This window comes from Trichomycterus rosablanca, chromosome 12, assembly GCF_030014385.1.
Source record: "Trichomycterus rosablanca isolate fTriRos1 chromosome 12, fTriRos1.hap1, whole genome shotgun sequence".
Lineage (NCBI taxonomy): Eukaryota > Metazoa > Chordata > Actinopteri > Siluriformes > Trichomycteridae > Trichomycterus > Trichomycterus rosablanca.
This window is the reverse complement of record NC_085999.1, coordinates 16,019,004-16,031,212: the sequence shown is the minus strand read 5'-3', so window position 1 is coordinate 16,031,212 and position 12,209 is coordinate 16,019,004. Positions and strand designations below refer to the sequence as shown.

General features: G+C 38.4%; 1 protein-coding gene across 1 annotated transcript in view; it reads left to right on the top strand.

The window, feature by feature from the left end:
• The first annotated feature begins 2,193 nt into the window (after positions 1 to 2,193).
• Positions 2,194 to 12,209, top strand: part of pdia5 (protein disulfide isomerase family A, member 5) — a 167,332-nt gene continuing 157,316 nt past the window's right edge. Inside the window, exon 1 of the mRNA XM_063006157.1 lies at positions 2,194 to 2,249. Coding sequence (XP_062862227.1) covers positions 2,229 to 2,249 — 21 coding nt within the window. The 5' untranslated portion in view covers positions 2,194 to 2,228. The remainder of the gene's footprint in view (positions 2,250 to 12,209) is intronic.

Here is a 12,209-nt window from a genome sequence, read left to right as displayed (position 1 = left end):
ACAGTGAGTGTAGAAACAAGGAGGTGGTCATAATGTTATGCCTCATCGGTGTATAAAGTAAAACATATCAGTGGTAAATCAAACACAACTGACATTTATTTACAGCATACAATGCAAGCAATTGAGAGATAAGGGCCTTTTTAGAGATCCAGCATTGGCAACTTAAACCAGCAACCCTCTGATCACTAGTCTAATAGCTACCACTGCTCACTAAGTGTTTATAACCTTTTTAATAAATAATATAAAATTAATGTTACTGTAAATTGTATACTACTGTATTAAACAGTAATAAATCTGTGGTTAACTCTTTACAGCTAAACTAACAGTATAAAATCACAGACACTATGTTTTAAATTCTATAGTACTGCACTACACAATATAATACAACCCCAAATCAGAAAAAGTTGGGACAGCATGGAAAATTAAAAAAAACACAGTTTTTTACATTTACTTTGATTTTTATTTGATTGCAGACAGGATGAACCTGAGATATTTCATGTTTTATCTGCTCAACTTCATTTCCTTTATTAATAAACATCCATTCCTGCATTTCAGACCTGCAACACATTCCAAAACTGTTGGGACTGTAAAGCATATACCACTGCGTAATGCTACCATTCCTTTTCACCACTCTTAAAAGATGTTTTGTCCCCGAGGATACCAAGTGATTTAGTGTTTCAGGTTATATTTTGTCTCATTCTTCCTGCAAACACGTCTTAAGATGTGCAACAGTACGGGGTCGTCGCATTTTTCATTTCAAATTTCTCCACACATTCTCTATTGGGAACAGGTCAGGACTGCAGGCAGGCCAGTCCAGTACCCGTACCCTCTTCTTCCACAGTCATGCCTTTGTAATGTGTGCAGCATGTGGTTTTGCATTGTCTTGTTGAAAAATGCATGAAAAAGATGGAAAAGATGACGTCTTGAAGACAGTATATGTTGCTCTAAGATCTCAATGTACTTTTCTGCATTAATGCTGCCATCACAGAAGTGTAAATGACATTTGCCAAGGGTACTGACACAGCCCCATACCATGACAGACCCTAACTTTTGGACTTGTGTCAGTCCAAACAGTCTGGATGATTCTTTTCGTCTTGGGTCTGGAGCACACAGCATCCATTTTTTCCAAAAAAGACCTGGAATGCTGATTCATCTCACCACAATACACGTTTCCACTGTGTGATGGTCCATCCTAGATGCCTCCGAGCCCAGAGAAGTCAACGCCGCTTCTGGACATGGTTAACATAAGGCTTCTTTTTTGCACAGTAAAGTTTTAAGTGGCATTTGTGCATGTAACTCTGTATTGTAGAGCTTGACAAAGGTTTGCCAAAGTAATCCCTCACCCATGTAGTTATATCAGCTATTGTTGAGTGGCAGTTCTTGATGCAGTGCCGTCTGAGTGACCGAAGATCACGGACATTCAGCTTAAGCTTGCGCCCTTGGCCTTTACGCACTGAAATTCCTCCTTCCTTGAATCGTTTAATGATATCATTCACTGTAGAGGAAGAAATATGCAAATCCCTTCCAATCTTTCTTTGAGGTACATTGTTTTTAAACATTTCAATCATTTTCTCACACATTTGTTGACAAACTGGAGATCCTCTGATCATCTTTGCTCATCAAAGACTCAGTCTTTCCTGGACGCTGCTTTTGTACCAAACCATGATTATGATCACCTGTTTGGAATCACATAATTATTTGGTTTTTTCACCTCATTACTAGCTCTAAATCGCTCCCGTCCCAACTTTTTTTGGAATGTGTTGCAGGCCTGAAATGCAGGAATGGATGGTATATTAATAAATGTAATGAAGTTGAGCAGATAAAACATAAAATATCTTGGGTTCAACTGCCTACAATGAAATAAAAGTCAAAGTAAATGTAAGGAACACTGCATTTTTACTTTATTCGCATTTTCTATACTGTCCCAACTTTTTCTGATTTGGGGTTGTATAAACTATATACTATACTATATACTATGCAGATTTAACATACTTACAAAGCATGTAATTAAGTAAATACTGTCATACTTTAAATACAAAAACACAAAACAACACACAAGCAGAAGCCAGGTATGAGTTCAAAATCACAGACTGTAAGAACTACAGTTCCACTCATCCTTTGCGTTCTCCTGAGGAATTGAAAGAGTAAAGTGCGCATGCGCAGCCAGACGTGGCAGCGGCATCATGGCTTCTTGGAACCGATTCGGGAGGCGCAAGAGTGAAATAAAAATGCTTATATTCTTATTACTGGTGAGTCATATTAAATCTTATTATATCTTTATAGATTTGCAAGGTTTTGCTTATGTTTTAGATGGTGTGTACTAGAACATCGTGAGAATAAAGGGGGTGCATGCAGGCAGCAGATTAAAGTTGAAGGGGAGTGAACTTGAGCTGCACCATCTATCTGAGCGCTCGATTCATTCACTTTCTATGTGCCCCTCGATCTCGAGAACATTACTGATTATCACATGTTTATTGATTCATTTTCACGATCGCCCTCGAGTCTGGGTCATTCATGAAAAATGATGGATTGCATGCTGGTCTGTTGTACCGCCGATCATGTTGGGTTTTGCAGTGGACGTGGTTTTTAACCTCAAGGTATCTTAGTAATGCAGGACTGCCTGTTGATCTGCTAATCTTCACACATCTAACAATGACAACCTAAATATTCACCACCAAACCCCAGGGGGTCATGTGACTGCAGTCACGATTTATATAGATTAAGCATATACAGAACAGTATGTGTAGTGTACTAAACAATGTAACAACAGTATGTGCTAAACTCAGTAATGTACTGATCAGTATATAATAAATTCAGTACTGTACTAAACAATGTAACAACAGTATGTGCTAAACTCAGTACTGTACTGATCAGTATATAATAAATTCAGTACTGTACTAAACAATATAACAACAGTATGTGCTAAACTCAGTAATGTACTGATCAGTATATAATAAATTCAGTACTGTACTGAACAATATAACAGTATGTGCTAAACTCAGTACTGTACTAAACAATGTAACAACAGTATGTGCTAAACTCAGTAATGTACTGATCAGTATATATTAAATTCAGTACTGTACTAAACAATATAACAACAGTATGTGCTAAACTCAGTACTGTACTGATCAGTATATAATAAATTCAGTACTGTACTAAACAATATAACAACAGTATGTGCTAAACTCAGTACTGTACTGATCAGTATATAATAAATTCAGTACTGTACTAAACAATATAACAGTATGTGCTAAACTCAGTACTGTACTAAACAATATAACAACAGTATGTGCTAAACTCAGTACTGTACTGATCAGTATATAATAAATTCAGTACTGTACTAAACAATATAACAGTATGTGCTAAACTCAGTACTGTACTGATCAGTATATAATAAATTCAGTACTGTACTAAACAATATAACAGTATGTGCTAAACTCAGTACTGTACTAAACAATATAACAGTATGTGCTAAACTCAGTACTGTACTAAACAATATAACAACAGTATGTGCTAAACTCAGTAATGTACTGATCAGTATATAATAAATTCAGTACTGTACTAAACAATATAACAACAGTATGTGCTAAACTCAGTACTGTACTGATCAGTATATAATAAATTCAGTACTGTACTAAACAATATAACAACAGTATGTGCTAAACTCAGTACTGTACTGATCAGTATATAATAAATTCAGTACTGTACTAAGCAATATAACAACAGTATGTGCTAAACTCAGTACTGTACTAAACAATGTAACAACAGTATGTGCTAAACTCAGTACTGTACTAAACAATGTAACAACAGTATGTGCTAAACTCAGTACTGTACTAAACAATATAACAACAGTATGTGATGCTCAGTACTGTACTGATCAGTAAAACACATGGACAATAAATAGTCCATCAGACCAGTATGTGCTAAACTCAGTACTGTAATAAATAGTCCATCAGACCAGTATGTGTTAAACTTAGCACTGTAATAAATAGTCCATCAGACCAGTATGTGCTAAACTCAGTACTGTAATAAGTAGTCCATCAGACCAGTATGTGCTACACTCAGTACTGTAATAAGTAGTCCATCAGACCAGTATGTGTTAAACTTAGCACTGTAATAAATAGTCCATCAGACCAGTATGTGTTAAACTCAGTACTGTAATAAGTAGTCCATCAGACCAGTATGTGTTAAACTTAGCACTGTAATAAGTAGTCCATCAGACCAGTATGTGTTAAACTTAGCACTGTAATAAATAGTCCATCAGACCAGTATGTGCTAAACTCAGTACTGTAATAAATAGTCCATCAGACCAGTATGTGTTAAACTTAGCACTGTAATAAGTAGTCCATCAGACCAGTATGTGTTAAACTTAGCACTGTAATAAGTAGTCCATCAGACCAGTATGTGCTAAACTCAGTACTGTAATAAATAGTCCATCAGACCAGTATGTGCTAAACTCAGTACTGTAATAAATAGTTCATCAGACCAGTATGTGCTAAACTCAGTACTGTAATAAGTAGTCCATCAGACCAGTATGTGTTAAACTTAGCACTGTAATAAGTAGTCCATCAGACCAGTATGTGCTAAACTCAGTACTGTAATAAATAGTCCATCAGACCAGTATGTGCTAAACTCAGTACTGTAATAAATAGTTCATCAGACCAGTATGTGCTAAACTCAGTACTGTAATAAGTAGTCCATCAGACCAGTATGTGTTAAACTTAGCACTGTAATAAGTAGTCCATCAGACCAGTATGTGCTAAACTCAGTACTGTAATAAATAGTCCATCAGACCAGTATGTGCTAAACTCAGTACTGTAATAAATAGTTCATCAGACCAGTATGTGCTAAACTCGGTACTGTAATAAATAGTCCATCAGACCAGTATGTGCTAAACTCAGTACTGTAATAAATAGTCCATCAGACCAGTATTTGTTAAACTTAGTACTATACTAACAGTATTTGCTAAACTCAGTACTATACTAAACAGTATATCAGACTAGTATGTGTTAAACTTAGTACTATACTAACAGTATTTGCTAAACTCAGTACTATCCTAAACAGTATATCAGACTAGTATGTGTTAAACTTGGTACTGTACTAAACAGAATGTAAGACCAGTATGTGTTAAATGTAGTACTGTGCTAAACAGTATATCAGAACAGTATCTGCTAAACTTAGTACTGTACTAAACTGTATATCAGACTAGTATGGGCTAAACTCAGCACAGTATGTGCTAAAATTATTTGTGTACTAACAGCATGTACTTAACTTAATACTATACTAAACAGTATATCAGACTAGTATGGGCTAAACTCAGCACAGTATGTGCTAAAATTATTTGTGTACTAACAGCATGTACTTAACTTAATACTATACTAAACAGTATATCAGACTAGTATGGGCTAAACTCAGTACAGTATGTGCTAAACTTATTTGTGTACTAACAGCATGTACTTAACTTAATACTATACTAAACAGTATATCAGACTAGTATGGGCTAAACTCAGCACAGAATGTGCTAAACTCAACAGTACATCAGAACAGTATGCGCTAAACTCAGTACTGCATTAATGAGTACATCAGAACAGTATGGGCTAAACTTAGTACTGTACTAACAGCATGTGCTAAACTTAGTACTATACTGACAGCATGTGCTAAACTTAGTACTGTACTAACTGCATGTGCTAAACTTAGTACTGTAATAAATAGTATATCACAATATATATCATATATCATATATATCACGATTTGCCAATTTCTCTTAACCTATAACCCACCGTCATTAGTCAGGACAATAAACACAAACACTGAGAACCAGTTCTGCATTCATATTGTAGATTTAATGAGAGTCTGTAGTGAATAGTTCATTACAAGCACTAAGTAAACATGCTAACCACAAATTGAGATGCAACTGGTATATTAAAGCTTTTCCGGACAAAATTTATGTTTTTATTATAAGATGAAAAGCAGAGTTTTACCTACGATGCAGAAAATCCACATCACTTTTCGTAAAAACAGCAACCAAAAATACTCACAGATCCACATGTGCAGTCAGATTCCGTACTGATTCGGATTCAAATGGCAAAGCTCTCTCTAAATGAGGACGTAAACTGTCGAATGGCACATTTACACTGAGGGTGTGAGGGTGTCTCAAATCAGCAGTCTGAACCCATGTGCAGAGTAGCTTTGTTCTCGGATCAAATTAACCGCCAGCTGTTGAAAATGAATTGAAATGACCTTTAAAGATGATTTGTTATTGGTTAATCAGTATATCATTAAAATCCCTAGTGGGATTGGTATGGCACACACAGTCTAGTGTCATTTGTGCTGATGTTTTTGTCATTAGGCAATGTTACAGAACACTTTGCTTCAGTTTTAAAGTGTAACATCCTTCTTTTGCACTTCTGCGATTTTTAAGTAATTATAATATCGTAAACCCTCTATCTATCAGAGGTTACTGTACCATGTGCCATGTGACTTTTTATTCTTTGTCCACTTTCCTGTTTCACATCCTGTATTCTGGCAGCGAGAGCAAACAAAGGTGCTCCACTGTAACAGTGCTGGCATGTTCAGGTTGTAGATTAGCAGAAACACGGCTGTACTCCTTAGCACCAGGCAGGAAAAGCCTCCCGGCCATTTAACATCCTGGGCGTTTTTAAAAGACTTTCTGCCTGTGTGCCGCTCTTGCACAGGTCCATCAGCCAGACAGTCAGAATAGCAGAACTTCATGCTTGTTATTGATGAAGCTAAGCTGTGTGAGTTCAAAGCTGAGTGTATCTTTTAATGGGGGCTGAGATTTATACCAGGGCTGGAGTGTGATACCTGAGGCAAAGCTTATTAATCAGAAGGAAGTAGGCAGTGTTTAAAACATTTTCACCAGTTCACCAGTGGATCTGTCCTGGCAGAGAAATAGGGGGCACACATAATCACAGCTTCCATTGTTTAAGCAGAAGAGGCATAACAAAAAAGTGCAAGTGTTCCATTAATCATGTACAATTCCTTTGCCACTTGCATCAACCCACACTGACCAAGAAGAGTCATAGATACAGTGGTTAGGGATGTCCCGATCCGATCTCAAAGATCGGAATCGGGGCCGATCAAGGCATTTTTTAACTGATCGGTATCGGCTTTACTAAGGCCGATCCTAAGACGATCCTTTGTTTGACGTCAGCATGTCGGTTGTGTGGAAATACTTTAAAATGGAAAGTGAAACAAGTCCAACAGCGAAGTGGAATGTTTACAAAACAATAACTTTTAATCCGAGTATGCAAACTTTAGGACAATAACATACAGCTATTACGAGTTTATGTGTAACAAGACTGAACGACATCTCAGTATCAAGCACTCTGATTGGCTTAGTTATGTAACCGAGCGTCGCAGTGATACACTTGCTTAATAAAGAAGTAAATACACGGTATATTCCCAAATTGTCGGGAGCATAACACTTTATTAACTTCTTCTGTTACTGTACCGAATAGCGGACAGCTAGAGTCATCGCGTTAGCCAAGCACGCTATTCCATGCACTATGGAAGTCCCAAAGGGTCAAAACTAGAGATGGGACGATCGATCGGCTACGAATCGGTATCGGCCGATTTTTAATCAAAATATGCGATCGGCGATATTTCCTAAAAGTAGCCGATCCGATCGTGTGATATATAAAGACCATGTTAAGTTAACAGCTCAGTGTATTGATCCAGACTTTGAGCTACAAAGCACCAACCATCACATCACCATTCATCAACAATCGTACAGAAACCATCGTGAAAGCTCTTACGATGTAATTTTGCTGATTGTAATATTTACTTTAAAAAGATAATTCAACCCGGTCACATCTGAGTCGATTCTATCAGCACGTTATATAAACTCCTGGTTCACTTTGGTAAATCGTGAGCGGTTCTTACTTGTGATGTAGATGAGAACAGAAAACGTTACAGAGCCAATCCGAGGCAAAAGTTTATTCATTACCAAATTCGTTAGTTCAGGATCATCTGCTGAACTTTTAGAAAACTTTTAGCTCCTTAGACGGAACGAGTCTGACTCGGTTACAGATCTGTGGTAATATCAGTTTAATTAAGCTTTTTAATTAAGCTTTTTAATGTAAGAGAGTCACACAAAATGTTCTGTAGTAGCTGGTGTTTATTTAAAACCACGACATTTAATTAATAACAGTAAACACGGAGAGATAACTGAGAAGAGAAACTTACGCTTCACATAAAAACGAATCAACTCATGAATCAATGAATCACTTATAGCGATACTGTGAACAAAGCGTATCTTCTAAAGGCACAAACACACACACACACACACACGCGCGCGCTGCTCCGGTTTATATTTACTGTGAGGCTCTTTTTAAGTTTATTTACTGCTAATCCCCCCCCCGATCGGAATCGGCTATCGGCCGATGTCCCTGAAAGGAGATCGGAGATCGGAATCGGTGCCAAAAACCCCGATCGGTCCATCTCTAGTCAAAACACACTCACTTCGCGTAGAAACATCCATCAAACCATTGTCACAATACAACCACAGAGAAGTTTGTTACAGATACAACACGGCAGGCAATTTGTTTCCTACAGCACTGCAGAGCTATTCAGTTGTACTGAGCTATTGTTCATGTCAACATATACACTGGATTAATTTAAATAACTGTAATGTACTTGAAGTGTGCACTGTGTGAACAGTATTATCTAGTTCTTATCTAGATAATATCTAGAAAATACAAGTATCGGTTTAAGACTCGGTATTGGAACGGGATCAAAATGAAAGATCGGTATCGGGAACAAAAAAACGTGAACGGGACATCCCTAACAGTGGTACCTTGTTGGTTCTGGGAGAGGCGTCGCGTTTTAAAGGTGTTTAGTTCAATGTATTTTTTTCCCATAAAGATGTATAGGAAACCTGTTAATGCGTTCCATGGTCTTGGCTAACTGCATATATTTTAGGCTCATGTAAAATAATGGGGTTGTTTTTGACACTTATACACTGAAAATAACACAAATATAATATACAAACACTGAAATACAAATAAGAACAGTATACAATAAAACCTGCACTTTACCTTTACTTCTGTATTGTTTCCTTATGCTTCTTGATCGTGGAGATGCCTGATCTTGGAATACCGCATTCCTTAGCGAGCTCAGTAATTTACATGAGAAGTGACAAAACCTGACTGTGCCATTGTTTTTTATGGAGTGTGGCGGTGCTCAAAGCTTAACGTGACTTATTGTACTAAAACAACTAGTGAGGAATTTCTTAAGTGGAGAGAACTTATGAGCAGTGATAATTAAGAGAGGTTTAGTGTTTCTATGCCATCCTTTTAATACATTAAGTCACATTAAGCTTTTTTTTAAGACTTGGAAAAGCTGATTCTCAACATTTCTCAGAACCCTGAGCTGTAACACAAGTTTAAAAGTGAAACAGGAGAAAATACAGCTAAACACAGATACATGTGGAGCTTTCAGAGTGAATCTGACGATTATTCCACACAAATACAGATTCGTCACATATTCGCACTTTGATGACGTTTTACCGCACCGCTCGAGCCAAGCTTTAAACAAAGCGGCTATTCATTGTTAATTTAAAATTAAATATAATTTTGAACACATCGAGTTTAATGCAAACGTCGAGTTTGAGGGTGCAAATTTCCCCACGAAGTGCGTTGAGTTTCAAAGATTTAAAGTTTAGGGGACTTCGAGTTACAAGATACCACTGTACCAGTCCAATCCAACACATCTAAAGACCTTGGTTGATTCTTTATTCCAGCCAGTGGTGGATTCTTCACTACTAATGCCAGTAAGATTTCAGTGGCTAGATAGAAAGGCTCTGCGTCTGTGAACTGCTCACGCCTCCTACGACCCGCGCACAGCCCTTAACGGAACCCTTTTCCACCCATGCACTCTGCACAGGCGCCTCTATTCGCCAATCAGAGTCTTTTCACAGCAGTTGAAGACCCCACCCACATATTCCGGTCATCCATCCCTGCAGGTACTGCCAATTATGCCTGCTAGATAGCGCCCAGCCGACCGGTGGCAACGTCGAGTTTCGAACCGAGGAGTTCAGAATCTCTGCGCTGGTGTGCTAGCAGAATATCCCGCTGCGCCACCTGGGTGCCTAGTATAACATTTTAAACCATCTCTGCTTTTGTTTAGCTATTCTTTTTGGCATTAACTGTTCAAATCCTATTTATTTATGTCTAGTTTCTGGCCTTGCATTCGATGTCCTTCTTCTATTAAAGACTACAATACAATTACTACATTGTTTAATCCGTGGACCTCCCTATTATGGTTAAACTTTAAACCTGGCCAGTTTCACCAGGATATACAACTGATCAGCCATAACATTAAAACCACCTCCTTGTTTCTACACTCACTGTCCATTTTATCAGCTCCACTTACCATATAGAAGCACTTTGTAGTTCTACAATTACTGACTGCAGTCCATTTGTTTCTCTACATACTTTTTAAACCTACTATCACCCTGTTCTTCAATGGTCGGGACCCCCACAGGACCACCACAGAGCAGGTATTATTTAGGTGGTGGATCATTCTCAGCACTGCAGTGACACTGACATGGTGGTGGTGTGTTAGTGTGTGTTGTGCTGGTATGAGTGGATCAGACAGCAATGTGGATGGAGTGTCACTCCTGGACTGATAATAGTCCACCAACCAAAAATACCCAGTCAACAGTGCCCCGTGGGCAGCGTCCTGTGACCACTGATAAAAGGTCTAGAAGATGATCAACTCAAACAGCAGCAATACATGAGCGATCGTCTCTGACTTTACATCTACAAGGTGGACCAACTAGGTAGGAGTGTCTAATAGAGTGGACAGTGAGTGGACACGGTATTTAAAAACTCCAGCAGAGCTGGAGACCACCATGTCAGTGTCACTGCAGTGCTGAGAATCATCCATCACCCAAATAATACCTGCTCTGTAGTGGTCCTGTGGGGGTCCTGAACATTAAAGAACAGGGTGAAAGCAGGCTAAAAAGGTATGCAGAAAAACAGATGGACTACAGTTAGTAATTGTAGAACTACAAAGTGCTTCTATATGGTAAGTGGAGCTGATAAAATGGACAGTGATTGTAGAAAAAAGGAGGCGGTTTTAATGTTATGGCTGATCGGTGTATGTAAAACTAAGGTTGAAAGCTAGCTACTTTATAAGAGAGTAGAGGACCAGAGAAGAGAGTCTGCAAATTTTGGCCCTGTAATTCTCACTATCCCTAAACCTTCAATGATCAGCATTTAAGAGCAAGCAGCACTTTTACTCGGATTGCTTCACTTATTATCGATTGACGGGGTCTGATCAGAACTGGGCTCTTGTGCCGTTTTGTGGACTGTTATAACAGTTAGGATAATACCCGCATTGAACACGGCTACTGGGTGAAAGGCAAATGGGCGCCTTTGTAGCCGGTACAGGATGTGATGATTGTTAGACAGTAATGGGCCCCGCTGTATTGCTTCACATCAGGTTTCTGCCTGGCTTTTGAAGAAAAGGTGATGTTTCAAGAGAGACAGAAATTTGATGTGACTCCACTTTCTATTCCAAGTCTTTTCAACACGCAGCCCACAGACTGTGCCCGACACATCACAGACTGCATTCGACTGTTAGAAAATCAGGATAATTGGAATAAGAACAATTCAACCATTTGTGGTTTATTTATTATAACGGAGTGCAGTTTGTTGACACAGTAATTCTGTAATTCTGTTGTAGTGAATAATAGAGGTTCTCACTTCTACATGGTTAGCTTAGAAGAAGCCCAAATCACTTAAACTTTTGAGGTACATCAGATTGTTAATCAGTACAGAGCTTAAGAAATCCCTTATATCTCAATCTAGTCATTATTAATTCTTAAAAGTGAATCCGCTGCCGCTTATGCCTAGTTCACACTACATGATTTTTGCCCTGATTTTCGCTCGGTGACTAGATTTGCCAGCTCGGGAGCAACTCGGTGTTCGCTCGGCGATCGAAACGCTATGTGTGAACTAGGGATGTCCCGATCCAATCTCAAAGATCGGAATCGGGGCCGATCAAGGCATTTTTTAACTGATCGGTATCGGCTTCACTAAAGGCCGATCCTAATTCCGATCCTTCGTTTTACGTCAGCATGTCCGCTGTGTGGAAATACTTTAAATTGGAAAGTGAAACAAGTCCAACAGCGAAGTGGAATGTCTGCAATGCGATCGTTTCACGAGGCGGTAGTAGCAGAG